Source organism: Hyperolius riggenbachi, chromosome 1 (genome assembly GCF_040937935.1).
Source record: "Hyperolius riggenbachi isolate aHypRig1 chromosome 1, aHypRig1.pri, whole genome shotgun sequence".
Taxonomy (NCBI): domain Eukaryota; kingdom Metazoa; phylum Chordata; class Amphibia; order Anura; family Hyperoliidae; genus Hyperolius; species Hyperolius riggenbachi.
In genome coordinates this window covers 622,803,282-622,821,993 of record NC_090646.1, presented here as the reverse complement: position 1 = coordinate 622,821,993, position 18,712 = coordinate 622,803,282, and the positions used below count along the sequence as shown (strand labels likewise).

At 46.0% G+C, this 18,712-nt stretch overlaps 1 protein-coding gene across 1 annotated transcript in view; it reads left to right on the top strand.

Moving 5' to 3' along the window:
* Positions 1-18,712, top strand: part of LOC137529073 (succinyl-CoA:3-ketoacid coenzyme A transferase 1, mitochondrial-like) — a 219,170-nt gene that overhangs the window by 19,434 nt on the left and 181,024 nt on the right. Inside the window, exon 5 of the mRNA XM_068250995.1 lies at positions 16,035-16,170. Within this exon, the coding sequence (XP_068107096.1) occupies positions 16,035-16,170 (136 nt within the window). The remainder of the gene's footprint in view (positions 1-16,034; positions 16,171-18,712) is intronic.

Here is an 18,712-nt window from a genome sequence, read left to right as displayed (position 1 = left end):
CCAGAGCATCTATGAGGATTTAAACTTTTTCCCCTAGCACTATGTACTGATCTGAGCCATGCCTAGGCGCTTTGTGTCCTATGGGAGAAAAGCGCTTTACAAAGGTTTTGTTGTTAAGGACAGAGATTTCGTATGCAGCCAGTAATTTTTGTCTGTCCCATCACGGTGACATGTCCTCTTTTTTTTTTTTTTCCCTTCCAAGGGATTGAGCATATCTCCAGACCCGTTGGAGGGCGAGATATGTATTAACTGTTATTGACCCAGGAAGCCTATTGTATTTTCCAATTGGGGACATGTTCACTGTGTGGCGTGAGCAGGAGGTGGGATTTTAGTTGTCACCAAGCTTATGCACTTTGGGTCCTGAGGGAGAAAAACAGTTTGCAAATGTTTCATTGTTGTTGCAACCACAAAACCGCTACGTGCAGCATTCTCGGATCAAATGCGTTATGATCCTGGATAGAGTACTGGTTAAGGGCACTGCCTTTGACATGAGCGACCAGGGTTTGAATCCTGACTAGGGTCAGTACCTATTCAGTAAGGAGTACTTGGGCAAGGCTTCCTGCACTGCAGGGTGGCCTCTTGAGCACCCCAGTGACTGCAGCTCTTGATTGCTTTGAGTCCAACAGGAGAAAAGCGCTATACAAATGTTAGGATTATCATCGTTTTTGGAACAAGAATTACAAACGCAGTTTCTGAAAAATCAGCACTTTTTTCAGCAATTTTTTTAGTGCGAAATGGCCCCCCAAAAATTTGCAATTTTACCCCCAATGCAAATGTAGTGAATGGTGCATTTTTCCTGCGTCTGGGTTAAAGTCAGAACGTGTCAAAAAATTGAGGACAAAACACTGATCTCGTTTTCTGTTTTAAAGGACCACTATTCTGAAAAACTGTAACGTAAAATACACGTGTACACATTTATTAAGAGTACATTTTTTTCCTAGATTTAAATGTGCTATACATTACTTTTCTCTTATGCTCCTTGGCAAATTTATCCATTTCCATGTACCACATATACTCTAGTATAAGGCGACCCTAGTATAAGCTGACCCCTCAACTTTGACCTAAAAAAACCACTGGAAAAATGATTGACTCAAGTATAGGCTAGGGGTAGGAATAGCAGCAGCTAATGATGAGCTTCAATAGACAAAGGGCTCGATTCACAAAGCGGTGCTTTGAATGAAACAATGCAATCTGAGCATATTCTAGCTAAATTAAAAGACAAAACGGATAACTTTTTCAAGATTTGGGATAAATGGATATCATGGCAAGATAATCAAGGCCTCTCCTACACACTACACTCATTTTAATTTCTTCTATGTGGACATCACTCATATATATGTTTATAGTCACCAGGGTATATGATATCAGGACAAGAAATCTAGTTATATTTAAATGTTTGTATATATATTTTCCTGTTCCCCTAACCCTCCCTCCTAAATTATCACTTCCTTCCCCCAATGTTGGGTCAGTTGGTGCCGGTTGGTATGATGTGGCAACCCCACCCACGGCACCGACTATCCTAACTTGTCTCCTTATATCATTATCTTCCCTCCCTTCTCTTTTTTCCCTTTAAATGGAGGAAGAACCACTTATTTTACCAAAATATTGTTAGTTATTAAAAGCTATACATTAAAGTATTTCATTTTATCTTAACCATTTATGTATGCTAACATGCTTTTCCCCTAAGTGGGGTACTTGTTGTTATTTACTGTTATAACTATCTGTAATGTGATTTTTCCTTTCAATAAAAACCCTTGAAGCACAAAGCGGTGCTAACTCAGTTAGAGACTTTAGGCATGATAACCATTGCACCACGCTGGTGAAAAGTCAGTTTAGGCGTGATAAGTTTAGGCGTGATAAGTTTAGATAAGTTTAGATCGCACGCAAAGTCCCGCACGCAAAGCAGCGCCATTAAACTTTATGCGAAGTGCACCAGACTTTGCTAGCGCAAAACTTTTGATCAGCTGTGCACTGCGGTGCTAACCCAGTTGGTGCCTAAACTTATCATGCCTAAACTTATCACACCTAAACTTTATCATGCCTATTCTGAGTTTAGGCATGATAAAGGGCTTTTCACCAGCGTGCTAACTGTTAGCACCGCTTTGTGAATCAGGCCCAAAATCTCAGATTTTTATGTAGGTACTTATTGATATAGTAATTATGGTATTTTGGGGAACATACAAAATCAAAAAAAGGTTTTTCTAGCTTTTACACTTAATTACGTCCCAATAAAATGTCTGTGTTATGCTGGGAATACACGATGAGTTTTTTCGGCAGATATATGGCTCGATAAATAATTTCCGCCAGGTCCGATCTGTTTTTGATCGTTTTTTTGATTGACTTTCTGGTCACTTCTATACAAATCGATCAGAAAAACAAAAATCAGACCGGACCTGTCTGAAATTATCTATTGAGCCAACTATCTGCCGAAAAACTTCATTATGTATTCTGAGCATTAGGTCCACACCAACCCCCCCCCCCCCCCCCCCCCCGACTTCAGTGGATCTCATATATCCTCCTCCTTTCCTTACATTGTTTCCCTGCAGATTGCAAGGTAATTAGGATGTGGTTGTTAGAGTGTATGGAACGTGATACAGAACATGCATGGCAAAGTGGAGTAGCCGCATAACCTTGTTATTGCTATCTTGTGGGACACTCCCCCCATTACTAGTACAAAAACACAGAACACTTCCTTAGGCCTTGTTCACATTGCGTTCCTTTCGCGTGCCCGATAGCGTTGGGTGGTTTTTGATGTGTATTTTTTTTTTCGATTCCCGCGCTTAGGTGGGCAATTTGTTTTGTGCTAATCGGTTTTCTAAGCGGTTTTTCCCAATCGGTTTTGTAATTCACTCCCTGACGCAAGTCAGGAAGTGAACTCTTTGACCCGGAAAAGAATAAATACAGTGTATTTATTATTAAAAACGCAAACCCAATCAATGCACAAAGCGATTTTGTGAGCGTTTTGCGTTTCTCCTATACTTTCCATTGAGGCGCAATCACCCGAAAAATGGTCCACTCACCGCTTTGCTGTCCGCCCAGCGCACTCCCCACCCCGCAACTGGTATTGCTTAAAAGGAAATAAATGTGGCAGCCTCCATATCCCTTTCACTTCAGTTGCCGTTTAAAGGAATCATCAGGCAATCTCTGCTACCCCCGATCTACTTACCTGGGGCTTCCTCCAGCCCCTTGCAGCTGACATGTCCCACGCCACAGCTCCACTCTCAGCCGCCGGCCCGGGGTCCCTACACTGTGTCCTCTTCTACTGCTCCTGCGCATGCGCCAACGTCAATCAAGTCCAGCATGTTCAGTGCAGTCCGGACAATGTGAACTTGATTGACAGTGGCGCTCACGCAGGCGCAGCAGAGGATAAGGTGCCAAACATAAGTAGATCGGGGAGTAGCAGAGATTGCCTGATGATTCCTTTAAAGAGGTATTGAGAATCCCCCATGAGGAGATGGACTAGTCCAAACCCTGACAGATGTCACATTATTACTGCAGCATGAAAAAACAATAGATCACGTGAACATTAAACCAAAATGCACAAAGAGCCACTTGCAATATATAGAAAACATTGTAGTCACGATCGTAATGTTCAGTGGAAAAGGGCCCTTGTGGCAGGCGTATGCAGTATCTAAATGTTGCCACATGATAACTTACTAAGCCAAACACCCAAATACAAGCTGAGCTACGGAAGGGGATTGTCCGCTGCGTCACCCAGCTTTGTGCTTTCCCACAGCAAGGGCCATACTAGTCTAAGGAGACTTGCACACTTAACACGATGTGACACACACACAAGTATTTAAACCACCACATTCCTGACACAAGGTCTGCAGCGCATTGCCGCATGATCCGCACATACTGCACGGATTATGCAGCAATGCAAGTCAGCGGGCGACGCAGTGAGGGGAGTGCAGTGCGACGTGGCACGCATGCGCAGATGGGAATACGTGACGTTCATCCTGCCCTGCAGGGTGTAGGTCAGTAAGCCGGGGGCGGTACTATGCATATGACCCTGTCACTGCACCATGGGGCAACGCCATATGAAGGCTGGTTTCTGCGGTGCAATGCTACTAATAGGTGTGATACCAGTCTGATAGCTGGAGCCCAGTGTTTGTCTAGTCTTGTCACAGTCTCCTTCCTGTCTGCGTACATCAGGGAGCCACATTAACTAACCTCAGACCACAGTGAGTTAATGAACCGTGTAGACCTTTTCACCTAGCAGCAGAATTAGAACACGCTTTTATTAATAATTGACTGCTTGTTCTCTTCATTATGTCCTAATGGAGTAACTTGGCGAGGAAGGAGGGAAAAGATTACTTCTATCGGATGTTGTCTGCCAGCCTCGCCGTGATGGGAATTTACGTGACCTACAAGGAAGGTGCATATACAAACAAGTCTGTAATTCATTCAATAGCCTCTGGGAATTACAGACCTGTTTGTGTATGCTCCATCCTTATTGCCTGAGGAAGCGTGATCAATCCTGCGAAATGCGTTGTATGATCTTGTGGAGTGTATAAAAAACTGCTTTATTGATATTACATCAATATTATCTTGTGTCTGCTTGGAGGGAGGTAAGTCCACCACTTCCACCACTTTTGGCTCCTCTGTATTCCTATAACATTGAACAAGTCCACCCTTGGTGGAGGGGTGTTTTTTCCCCATTTTCTTCTATCTACAGCAGGGGTCTCAAACTCACGGCCCGCGGGCCATTTGCGGCCCTCGATACAATATTTTGTGGCCCTCGCCGGCAAAAGCTTCCTTATAGTTCGCTTCAGTGCTCCCAAGTAATCCGCCGCATCCCCGCCGCTAAACGAGGGCTGCAGAGCCCCCAAATCGCCCGGGGCGCAATCTGCCGGCATTTCCTGGAAGGGGCAGAGCTTTCAGCTTCAGCTCTGCCCCTCCTGACGTCAATCGCCGCACGGATTGCCGCCTCTCCCCGCCCCTCTCTGTGAAGGAAGAGTGAGAGGGGCGGGCAGAGGCGGCGATGCGCCGCGATTGTGAAATTCCTTATGCGGCCCAGCCTCATCCTGACTTTGCCTCCTGCAGCCCCCAGGTAAATTGAGTTTGAGACCCCTGATCTACAGAGAGCGACTTCTTAATCCTGAGTGGGGTCAGGTCTAATCTCCCCGCCTGCATTATCAGTGGTTGCCTGAGAGGTAACCCTGACTTGTGAGTATATTGTATTTACTCTATCATCTCTTCCTCTACTAGCAGTACATGCTACACCATATTGGGCTGTCGGTGTCCCTCCTTTGTTTTACAACTGAGTGTGGATCATTTTAAAGAGAACCTGTATCAAAAAAAAGTTCCCCATGGGGGGTACTCACATCGGGAGGGGGAAGCCTCAGGGTCCCAGTGAGGCTTCCCCCACTCCTGTAGCTGCAGGCAATCCAGCGCTGGCTCCCCCAAAGTGTCCGGCAATCCTCCCTCCACAAGCCTGACAAGCGCTGATTTATTTACCTTTCCTGGCTCCAGCAGGGGCGCTGTTGCAGCTCTCAGCACAGAGATAGGCGGAAATAGCCGATCTCCGTTGGCAGAGACAGAGAGCCGATACTGCGCCTGCACTGGAGCCGGGAAGGTAAATATTTACATCCCCGCTGTTCGGGGAGCTTTAGTACCGCCGCTGTGGGACTAAGGAGGTCGAGGGGGAGCCTCAATAGGATCCGAAGGCTTCCCCCACCCCAGATGAGTACCCCCCAGGGGATATTTTTCTCAATACAGGTTTTCTTTAAAGTAAAGAAAAGAATGGCAACCAGATAGCTTACTAAGCTGTCATCAGTAAGTGGGAATCTGGTTGCTATGGGTCACTTTGTGTTCCTTTACTGCTAAAAATAAAATTACTGCAGAGGGCAGAGAGAAAAATGTCAAGTGTGCAGGAAGAACAACAGTCAGCTGCTGCACCTGGTACTCTTACTTTTCATAAATAATTGTAAGTACCTTATACTGGTGCTGTACTGTATGTGGTACCCAGTATACAACAACCAGCCAATCACGGCAAGTGATGTACCTTACCGGTGATTGGCTGGTTGTTGTATACAAAGCCTGCTTGGATTGGTCAGCTATCCTATTCAAGACTATCAGAGCGGTAGCGCAAACACGCCTCTACACCCGTCGGGTGTCCCCCTGGCAGCAGTGGGCGGGGGTCCCCCTGGCAGCAGTGGGCGGGGGTCCCCCCTGGCAGCAGTGGGTGAGTGTCCCCCCTGGCAGCAGTGGGTGGGTGTTCCCCCTTGGCAGCAGTGGGTGGGTGTTCCCCCTTGGCAGCAGTGGGCGGGCGTCCCCCTGGCAGCAGTGGGCGGGGGTCCCCCCTGGCAGCAGTGGGTGAGTGTCCCCCCTGGCAGCAGTGGGTGAGTGTCCCCCCTGGCAGCAGTGGGTGGGTGTTCCCCCTTGGCAGCAGTGGGCGGGCGTCCCCCCTGGCAGCAGTGGGTGAGTGTCCCCCCTGGCAGCAGTGGGTGGGTATCCGGGTATCCCTCTGGCAGCAGTGGGCGAGTATTGAGTATCCCCTGGCAGCAGTAGGTAGGCAACATGCCAATGCGGCACAGACGGATCACACCCCCTGCAGCCTTCCAGCAGAGGGCATTCAGTCAAGTGAATATCAGCACTTTCAATTATCTCATTAATCATTAATCCAACAGGCAGCTCTTCCAGTTCTGCTATTGACAGTTCAATTGGGTGATAAGATAAAAGGTATCTGCTGTGTTTACTTTACTGATTGGATGGCCCTTTCTTTAGAGCAGTTCTGGTTTACTTGGTATAATGTGATATAATGGCATGTGCAATCACTTTGTTGTTCAGTTTCAGGCTCTGTTCTCACTTAGAACGGACACTTTAGTCAATTCTCGGCTCATTGCAGAACTGACAATGAACAGCTCCTGTTTTATATTTTGGAGCTGTTCACACTTGTCAGTCTGCAATGAATCCATTGGATCTGTTGCGGTAAGCGTGCCGCACTTCTGTGCAGAGCACGATGATCCTGGACAGGTGATAATCCTGGACAGGTGAATTTGTTCACCGTATAGCCTAGCTATGGGGGTAACACATCTGCCCCAGGCTACTGCCGGACGACAGTGGACTATCAGAGGAGACACTACACTGTCCACTCCTGCTGGCCGCATGTGATCCTGCGCAAGTGGGAAACGAGCCACAGATTGACTATGTGATTTTCAAATGCGATTTCCCATTTTAAAAAAGTTTCACGTAAATTTTGGGGAAAAGTGAAACTGGGATTGCAGCGTCCCTGTTAACTTTGTACGGATCATTTGACCCCATCGCACCCCCTTCCCAATTTAAATCATTCAGTTATTTGTGCAGCAGCATGGTGGTGTAGAGGTTAGCACTCTTGTCTTTCAGTGCTGGGTCCCCGGTTCAAATACCATCCAGATCAATGTCTGCAAGGAGTGTGTATGTTCTCCCCGTGTCTGTGTGGGTTTCCTCCAGGCACTGCAGTTTCCTCCCACATCCCAAAACATACAGATCAGTTAATTGGCTTCCCACTGAAATTGGCCCTAGACATACATACTCTACATTATACATACATACACATATGACTGTGGTAAGGGTTAGATTGTGAGCCCCTCTGAGGGACAGTTAAGTGACAAGACAATATACAGCCCTGCGGAAGATGTCAGCGCTATATAAATACCGGTACTTAAATAAATCAAATTCAATAGATTTATTGCACAATAGGGAATATCAGGAGTTAAAGGACACCCGAGGTGAAAATAAAGTAATGAAATACACGATTGTATCTATCTTCCTTCTCCTAAAAAGGACTTTGTAAGATATTCCACAGTTTTATTTTATGTTTAAATCTACTTTTTAAGTTTTAACTGTTTTATTGTTTTTGCTCAATGACACATTCATTGAGGTATACCAGAGCTAAAATATATGAACTATTGACCCTTTTTATCTCTTTCCTGCTCTCAGAAGCCATTTTCTGTTAGGAAAGTGTTTTTTATAGTTGGAATTTCTTATCAGTGAGGGTCACGCTGTAGTCACTTCCTGTCTGAGTCAGGACTGAGTCAGCCACTTACATTCCTGATATTTAACTCTTTCAGGCAGAGAAAGAAAAAAAAGGAACACAGCATAGTTATTTGTGTGCTAGGCACTGTACATACCTATGTCTATCTCATCATGTCACATGTCACCTCGGGTATCCTTTAAGCACAGTCTGCTGAACATTTAATCTGCTCATTCATGCTAAACAAATGTTGCACTCAATGGTCAGTGTTTAAAATTAGAGCAACATTTCAGGACACAAATGCTGTACAGACAAGTGCAGCTATAGCCAAGGCGTATGTACTGTTCAGTGGAGAGGGCAGGGGGGATAATGAGTGTAGCATGAGCGTTTGCTGGGCCAGGAAAGTAGGAATACACTGCACTTGTTTGATCTTGCTTGGATCGCTTAACAAGTTTTTGGACAACCATATACTCGCTACACCCACTAGATTATTGTCTGAGATATCAGCCAAGTTTTTTGCTGGTGTGCGTATGCGACTTTAGACCTTGAATAACCTCTGATTTTGTATATCATCATGTGCATGAACCAGCTGGATACACTGAATGAACATCAGCTTGCAGTTCACAGTGTGAGCAGTGAGCAGGTGATTACAGAAGTTTAGCTGGAATTAATAATAGCTGAATATATTATGCAGATTTTCACCAATCATTCCTCTCCAGGCCTCTCCAGAGTCTCCTCCCCCTTTCTTGGCTTAAAGAGACTCTGTAACAAAATGTTCATCCTTAATTCTTCTATCCTATAAGTTCCTATACCTGTTCTAATGTGCTCTGTCTAACTGCAGCCTTTTCTAGTTGCACAGTGGCTGTGTTATCTCTGTTATATGATCTAATCTTCTCTCCTGTCGGGCTCAGGCAGTCAGGCTGGAATGTGCTGTGCTGCTTGTGATTGGATAGAAGCTATACACACCCTCTCCAGGCCCCCTGCACACTCTGTATGACTCGCACACTGACCTACTCTCAGCCTATTACTTGCTATGTCTTTTGTTTGTAAACACTGCATAAAAAGGGCAATTACAAGCCAGGGTTGCAGCAGGGAGAGGCAGAAACAGCACAGAGGGGCCCAGGAGAACATAATGAATAGAATGGTATGCTTTTTATTGTAAGAATTTTAGAGTACAGATTCTCTTTAATATAGCAGCTAATCTTACATAAGACGTGTAGATGTGGATGTGTGCGCTAAGCTGCTTCTAAAGGAGGAAAACTCCAGAGATAATGGAGAAAACCAAAACCCAGTCTAGCATAGTAATTTCCAGATGTTTGTGGAGAAGTAATTAACAGGATTACCAGTATGGGCAATCACTTGATAGACTGGTTGGGAATTTTTCCTGCCCCCTCTGAGGATATTGCAGATGTTTGGATGATCTCCAAAAGATTCAGCATGGAACCAAAATACCATACAAAACTAACCTGCCAATGGAGGTATGGGCTGCTGCACACCAAGAGCGCTTCTGAGTGCTTTTAAAAACGGCATCGCTTTGAAAAGAGCAAAGTAATGTATTTAAATTGGATGGTGCACACCAGAGCGATGAGCTTTTTTCCCAAATGCAAACGTGGATCTTGCAGCATTTTTGCTTATTTCGGAGGCGATTTAACCTCAATGTTAAGTATAGGAAAGTGGAAAATCGCTCTAAAAAGAACTAGAACAGAACATTTTTGTTACAGAAGCTGTTCGGTTACAGCTGTACTGTAACAAAAAATAACTAACGCTACACCAAAATGCTCCAAAAATCACTAGGCATGATTAGAAAATCGCTAGACACATGCCTAGTATTGTCTAGGAAAATCACTTCAAAAAGCGCTAAGCGTTTGCAAATTACACTAGCACTTTTTGGTGTGCACTGGTCCATACTCACAATGAACCTGATACGCCAAAGGCCAGAAAGTCTACCATTCTGAATGCCAGACAAGCACCGCCCATCACTTTATTAGTGCCATGCGTGTTACTAGGATAATGTGCATGTTGCTATAGTAATGCATATATGTTAATAGAGTAACTGGCGGTGCTTCCCGGCAATAGAAATGATAGGGCATGGTCAAAGGCCCCTTCTTCCACGTGTAACATACATGGACAACTGCCCCTCTTCCATGTGGAACATACATGGACAGCGGCACCTCTTCCATGTGGAACATACATGGACAGCGGCACCTCTTCCATGTGGAACATACATGGACAGCGGCCCCTCTTCCATGTGGAACATACATGGACAGCGGCCCCTCTTCCATGTGGAACATACATGGACAGCGGCACCTCTTCTATGTGGAACATACATGGACAGCGGCCCCTCTTCCATGTGGAACATACATGGACAGCGGCACCTCTTCCACGTGTAACATACATGGACAGCGGCACCTCTTCCATGTGGAACATACATGGACAGCGGCCCCTCTTCCACGTGGAACATACATGGACAGCGGCACCTCTTCCATGTGGCACATACATAGACAGCGGCCCCTCTTCCACGTGGAACATACATGGACAGCGGCCCCTCTTCCATGTGGAACATACATGGACAGCGGCCCCTCTTCCATGTGGAACATACATGGGCAGCAGCCCCCTCTTCCACGTGTAACATACATGGACAGCGGTCCCCTCTTCCACGTGTAACATACATGGACAGCGGCCCCCTCTTCCACGTGTAACATACATGGACAGCGGCCCCCTCTTCCACGTGTAACATACATGGGCAGCGGCCCCCTCTTCCACGTGTAACATACATGGGCAGCAGCCCCCTCTTCCACGTGTAACATACATGGGCAGCGGCCCCCTCTTCCACGTGTAACATACATGGACAGCGGCTCCCTCTTCCACGTGTAACATACATGGGCAGCGGTCCCCTCTTCCACGTGTAACATACATGGACAGCGGCTCCCTCTTCCATGTTTAACATACATGGACAGCGGCTCCCTCTTCCATGTGTAACATACATGGACAGCGGCTCCCTCTTCCACGTGTAACATACATGGGCAGCGGTCCCCTCTTCCACGTGTAACATACATGGACAGCGGTCCCCTCTTCCACGTGTAACATACATGGACAGCGGCCCCCTCTTCCACGTGTAACATACATGGACAGCGGCTCCCTCCTTCACGTGTAACATACATGGACAGCGGCCCCTCTTCCACGTGTAACATACATGGACAACGGCCCCCTCTTCCACATGTAACATACATGGACAGCGGCCCCCTCTTCCACGTGTAACATACATGGACAGCGGCCCCCTCTTCCACGTGTAACATACATGGACAGCGGCCCCCTCTTCCACGTGTAACATACATGGGCAGCGGCCCCCTCTTCCACGTGTAACATACATGGGCAGCAGCCCCCTCTTCCACGTGTAACATACATGGGCAGCAGCCCCCTCTTCCACGTGTAACATACATGGGCAGCAGTCCCCTCTTCCACGTGTAACATACATGGGCAGCAGCCCCCTCTTCCACGTGTAACAGACATGGGCAGCAGCCCCTCTTCCACGTGTAACATACATGGACAGCGGCCCCCTCTTCCACGTGTAACATACATGGGCAGCGGTCCCCTCTTCCACGTGTAACATACATGGACAACGGCCCCTCTTCCACGTGTAACATACATGGGCAGCGGTCCCCTCTTCCACGTGTAACATACATGGACAGCGGCTCCCTCTTCCACGTGTAACATACATGGGCAGCGGTCCCCTCTTCCACGTGTAACATACATGGACAGCGGCTCCCTCTTCCATGTGTAACATACATGGACAGCGGCTCCTTCTTCCACGTGTAACATACATGGGCAGCGGTCCCCTCTTCCACGTGTAACATACATGGACAGCGGCTCCCTCTTCCACGTGTAACATACATGGACAGCAGCCCCCTCTTCCACGTGTAACATACATGGACAGCGGCCCCCTCTTCCACGTGTAACATACATGGGCAGCGGTCCCCTCTTCCACGTGTAACATACATGGACAGCGGCTCCCTCTTCCATGTGTAACATACATGGACAGCAGACCCTCTTCCACGTGTAACATACATGGACAGCGGTCCCCTCTTCCACGTGTAACATACATGGGCAGCGGTCCCCTCTTCCACGTGTAACATACATGGGCAGCGGTCCCCTCTTCCACGTGTAACATACATGGACAGCGGCCCCTCTTCCACGTGTAACATACATGGACTCTTCTCTTTCATGTACAGCTTCCTCTCATCTATGTGTTGCTCGCTATTTGTAGTCTCTTCTATTTGCAGCCTCCTTTTTATATGCAGCAAACCATCTTGTGTCTGTTAAAGGAGAACTGTAGTGAGAGGTATATGGAGGCTGCCATATGTGTTTCCTTTTAAGCAATACCAGTTGCCTGGCAGCCCTGCTGGTCTATTTGGCTGAAGTAGTGGCTGAATCACACCAGAAAGGAGCATGCAGCCAGAGCTGGGACAAGGTCCTCCAGCACCCAAGGCTGAGACACCAAAGTGCGCCCCTCCGTCCCTTCCACCCAGCTGTCACTCACTGATTGCTATTAGACTAAGAGGTGCCAGAGGGCCCACAACCTCCCCAACACCTTAATATCTAGTTATCTGGCTTGCAGTCACTGCTATGTATCCCCTTTTCTTATTTCTTTCTGCTTCATACACAATTAGGAATGACAGCTGCATGTATTGTGCGCCCCCTCCTATGCCTCGGCCTGGCCCTGGATGCAGCTAATCTTGTCATAATGTCAAAATTGTCAGAAAAACCTGATCTGCTGCATGCTTGTTCAGGGTCTAGCTTAATTGGAAATAAATATGGCAGCCTCCATACACCTCTCTCTACAGTTCTCTTTTAAGCAACTGCCAAGTCGGAACTTCCTTGTAGTGCACACTTATTTGGCCAAATAAATTGATTCTGATTCAGCATGGACTGCTCAGTGCACAGCTGTCACTACATTGCAGCAGAGCAGCCAGCTAGCTCTCTGCAGTGCCAATTAGCATAGGGCAGAGTGACACAGCACGGTCCCACCAGAACATCTACTGGCAGGAGAGCAGCAGTGTACAGAGCAGTCACTCGCCAGTGTGCCAAATACTCAATACTGTTGCAATCCTGCAGGCCAAAAATAGGCCAAGACCAACAATGTAGATACATTGCAGCGCTCATCAGAGTATTGTAAATATTAATTCCAGCGACTTCAGTTCTTATTATGTTACAGAGCTGCTTTTATATATTCTATCTATAATGTTTTCATTATTTCTTATATATGAAGTAGCAATGAGGGCCCGTTTACAGTGCATTTAAAAAAAGCACCGTTTTCCAGATCGCAAAAAAAAAGAAAACCTACACAAAATCGGACTGTGAACTGTGTTATTAATGTTATTAACCTCTTAACATTTAAGGACGTGAATTTAAGGACTTAACATTTAAGGACAGCCGCTAATAGCAGCACTCATCCATAAACAAAGAAAAAAAGTTTAACAGTTATAAAAAAGTATTTAACCTCTTGACGACCAGCTAACGCCGATTGGCGTAAACTGGTTGTCTGTGGGTTTCCATGGAAAGTTCCATGTCAGTTCACAGAGGGTGTCTCCGTGAACTGCCTGCGAGCCTCCGATCGCGGCTCGCAGGTGAAATGTAAACACGCGGGGAAGAAATCCCCGGTGTTTACACTGCACGGCGCTGCAGCAGCGCCATAAAGGAGATCGGCGATCCGCGGCCTCTGATAGGCCGTCCTGTACCGCCTACAGAGCCAGGGAGAGGGAGGGAAGGAGAGGGAGGGGGGAATAGCGCTGCGGAGGGGGGCTTTGAGGAGCCCCTCCCGCAAGGCACAGCAGAGCGGCGGCAATCAGACCCCCCCAGCAGGACATCCCCCTAGTGGGGGAAAAAGGGGGAAAGTCTGATCGCCCTGTCTGCAATACGATCTGTGCTGGGGGCTGAAGAGCCCACCCGGCACAGATCAATAGGAAACCACTTGGTCGGCAAGTGGTTAACTTCTATCTTACTAATTAAGCCCTGTTGTCACCTATACTTAGCCTTAAAGGTAACCTGAAGCAAGAAGTATATGGAGGCTGCCATATTTATTTCCTTTTAAAGCAGATCCGAGATGAAAAACTAACTATAACAAGTAACTTGTCTATATATCTTATCTAAAGTCTAGCTGCAAACAGCTTCAATAGAATATGATTATTTCTTCCTGTGATACGACAGCAGTAATGTTGTTTGTAAACATTACACACAGCAAGCTTATATGCATCTTCAGCACTCAACCTGTGAAAAAACCTAACCCCCCCTCCTCCCCTCTGCCTCTGAAATCTCTGGCTAGTAACCTCCTTCCCCTGCCTAGACTGAGCTCCCATGAGCCCTTGCTACTGTCTGAAAATGCCAAGGCTCTCTGAAATGCTGTGGGCGTGGCTTGTTTAGTTTATAGGGAATTAGAGTGTTAAAACAAAAACAAAATAGTATTTGGCTTGAGGAATGCCCTATAAACAGTAGGAAAGGAACACAATTATGCAATGAGTAAAAGTTCATCTCGGATCCACTTTAAGCAATACTAGTTGACTGGCAGCCATGCTGATGTAATTGGCTGCAGTAGTGTCTGAATCACGCCAGAAAGAAGCATGCAGCTAAACTTGTCAGATCTGACAATGTCAGAAACAACTTATTAGAGATGACCCGAACTGTTTGCTTGCGAACATTACATTGGAAATGACGTCGGGGTCACTTCTGTGTTCACAAGCTTCCTCAATACTGTGCAGACGCTTTTCTGGAACGGCGCATATCCTGCTTTCACATGATGAAATGGCGTGCACAGAGGAGTTGAACGTTGCTCGGCCAGGGTTGATCTGCCAGATAGATCGTTTGCTGAGTGGCGGTTGGGGGGCTTATGTCATTATCGCCCGCCTCAGCTGACTTTAGGCAAGCGTGTGTACGAGCCTTTAAAGTGGACATGAACTCTTGCACAGGACAGAAAGAAAACATAGAGAAATGCACCCTGTATGTATTTAGAGAGTTTAGCCTGTTTAATTCACCCTCATCTGTGTCTAATCACAAGTTGTACATTTTTCCCTCAGCTGTGTCAGCTGACTGTCATGGCAGAGAGGCTAATTTGAAAACACAGGATGTTAACCCTATGTCTGCTTCCATGAAAGGAGGAAGTAGACACACTGCAGATTTATTGCAGGATTTCTATCAGCTGTAGCTAAGAAATGTTTTCTTAAAAGGTTATTATGCTGTTGCTTATCTTTTAGAGCAGAGAGGAAGTTCTGAGTTCAGATCCGCTTTACTGTTAGGTACACATAATGCAATTTTTTGACAGATTTAGTGTCAGATCGATTATTTCCAACATGTCTGATCTGATTTCTGATCGATTTTTCATAGAAGTGAAGGTAAATAGATTGGAAATCAGATTGCATTGTGTGTACCTAGCATAAGAAAAGCTGTTTGAATCAGAGATAAGGTAAAAGTAACAACATCCTCAAAAAGGAGCAAAAACGGTCTTTATGGGCCCTAAAGCAGGTCTTTGAAGAACAACTATCAAATAAACTGTTTTTCTGTAAACCCCACTTACCTATACAGCTTTTAGCCAGCAACACTAGAAAGCTTTTCAGGGGTCTCTCAGCACAGTTGTGTGAAAAATGCCCTGTTTACGAGCTGTTTGTAACAATTTTATGTCTGCATCAGGGGAAGGGGGAGGCAGAGCTGAACTGTAATCTGGCTATAAACCGTTTACACTGCGTGGCAAAGATAGAGACACAGGAGCACACAGACAGAGCTGCAGCTGATGATTATTTACACACATTTGAAGCTATATTTCTGCTTCCTATCTCTGAACAGATTCAAGTCACAGTATTACAGCCAGTGAATATTTCTGTATGCTGGATGTGCTGGACACAGTCCTCCATAGTAATGACCACAGTGAGAACTGTTCTCTGTAAATGTCATTTTCTTTATATGAAACCTGAAAAAATAAAGCCTTTGTGTTGCTATTTGCTATTACTGGAAATATATGTGGCATTTAGAATTTGAGTTTACTTTGATAGTTGTCCTTTGAGTTAATCCCAATGTGTTTGTGTCTTCACAGAGTTGATGGCTTCGGCCTGGGCGCGCTGCTCAACACCAAGCAGATCAAGCGCATGGTCTCCTCCTACGTGGGGGAGAATGCAGAGTTTGAAAGGCAGTATCTACAAGGAGAACTGGAAGTGGAACTCGTGCCACAGGTGATATGCTTATACATCACACGTCTTACCACATCTCTTCTGCATATAATCCTAGCAGTCAATAAAATCAAATCCAACAATGTATATCTGTTTCAAATGACTACTTTACATGCATGTTGGGCTGATGCGGCTCTGTACAATGTAAAGCTATAGGCTTGCTATACACCAGCGGCTCTGGATGCTAGCCTGGCTTCAGGGGCATAAAGAGATAATTTACATATTCAGCAGTGTGCATTGTGGGTAGTAACCAGTTACACACTTATATCTGTATTATCCCAAATACCTTCTGTTTTAAAGTGGATCTGAGATAAACTTTTACTCATTGCATATTTGTGCCCCTTACATGTAGTTTATAGGGCATTCCTCAAGCCAAATACTTTTTTCCCCCTTTTTTTAAAAAACAAAACCCCTAATTCCCTATAAACTAAAGAAGCCTCGCCCACAGCTCCTTCAGCGCCTAGGCATTCTGAGTTCCATGTAGCAAGTGCTCATGGGAGCTAAGTCTAAGGAGGAGGTTTTTCCCAAAGGAGGAGGCGTTATCAGCTAGAGATTTCAGAGGCAAGGGGGAGGAGAGAGGAGTGGAGTTTACACAGGCTGAGGGCTGGAGATGCAGAGCAGCTTGCCTGTGTGTAATGAGAAGCAGAATATGGATGCTCTCATTGTATTACAGAAAGACATCATATACTGTTGAAGCTGTTTGCAGCTAGATTTGCTGTGTAAACCATCTAAACTTTAGATACGATATATAGACAAGTTACTACTTAGTTTTTCATCTCAGATCCATACTGTAAGAAGCAGTGCCGGATTTACCATAAGGTCCTGTAGGCACGTGCCTACAGGTGGCTAACGATGGAAAGGCGACTCACTCCTCTCCCTGAGCAAATCCCTCCTCCTTCCCTATGCAGAGTCCTGATGAGAGTGTAAATTGGAGGTTACTCACCCAGCTCTCTGCATTCTACTGACCAGATCTCCCTTCAGTCAGGGGCACCTCTAGCTACTTATTATTGAAAGTACCTCTGGCTACCTACTACTAAGTGGCACCTGTAGCTACCTATGATGGGCAAGGGAAGTAAGAGAGAAGTGACAACCAGCACACTTGTGGTGCAGTTCGGTGGGTGTTTGTAGGTTCATGGAGGGCGAAGTCTAAGGTGCCAGGACATCTGTGCCTATAGGCTCCTGTGAGGTAAATCCGGGCCTGCTAAGAAGTTCAAACCACACTGAGGGCTCAAACCCACTAGCAGCCTTTTCTAAGCGCTAGGGATTTAAAAAAGCTCTTGCTAATGCAATGCTATGGGGGATTTATATAAAATCAGATCCCTCTAGTGGGATCACACCCATAACATTACATTAGCAAGAGCTTCACCAATCACAAAGCGCTCCTATTGGGTTCCAGGCTTAAGGGCCCGTACACACTTAAAATCACAAACACACACGCAGTGCGATGTGATTGCGTTTTTTAATCAAGTTTCTACTTGCGATATTTGTGCACTTGCGATCCGCTTGCGCAAAAGTGACTGCGATTGCGTTTTTCTAAAAACACAGTGCACCAGTATGTACAGGTCTTCACGATTTTCATGATTTTTCAAAAGACGTGATTTAAAAAAAACGTGATTTTAAAAAACTCAGCATAAATGCAGCAGTGTGTACTGCTAAGCATAGATTTTTTTAGTAGGAGGCTTTGGGTCACCCCGAGCTACTCGGTCACTCTAAATTACTACTTTATCAATTCCTAACTTCTGGCTACCTCAAGCTGTGCGATCAGCCAGCACTGGGTCTGTCTATCTGCAGTGTTCAGATTCCAGGAAGTGATGATGGAAATCGACCGGCAACTAGTGAGTCATCATAGCCAGAGCTCTTTGCCTGGGAAGGAAAGCATAGCAGTTTAACGTGGTTGGTCCGTATTTTCCCCTCTAACCACCCCCTGAGACACCCATCACCTCCTGTCACCCCCCTAGCACTCCTATCCATCAGATCAGGCCCAATACAACCTGTCATCTAAGAGGCCACCCTGCTTATGACCGGTTCCACAAAATTCACCCCCTCATAGACCACCTGTCATCAAAATTTGCAGATGCTTATACCCCTGAACAGTCATTTTGCCGCATTTGCTTTCCAGACTACTCCTCACGGTTTAGGGCCCCTAAAATGTCAGGGTAGTATAGGAACCCCACAAATGACCCCATTTTATAAAGAAGACACCCCAGGGTATTCCGTTAGGGGTATGGTGAGTTCATAGAAGATTTTAATTTTTGTCACAAGTTAGCGGAAATTGATTTTTTTTGTGTTTTTTTTTTTCACAAAGTGTCATTTTCCACTAACTTGTGACAAAAAAAAAAAATCTTCTATGAACTCACCATACTCCTAACGGAATACCTTGGGGTGTCTTCTTTCTAAAATGGGGTCACTTGTGGGGTTCCTACACTGCCCTGGCATTTTAGGGGCCCTAAACCGTGAGGAGTAGTCTAGAAACCAAATGCCTCAAAATGACCTGTGAAATCCTAAAGGTACTCATTGAAATTTGGGCCCCTTAGCGCAGTTAGGG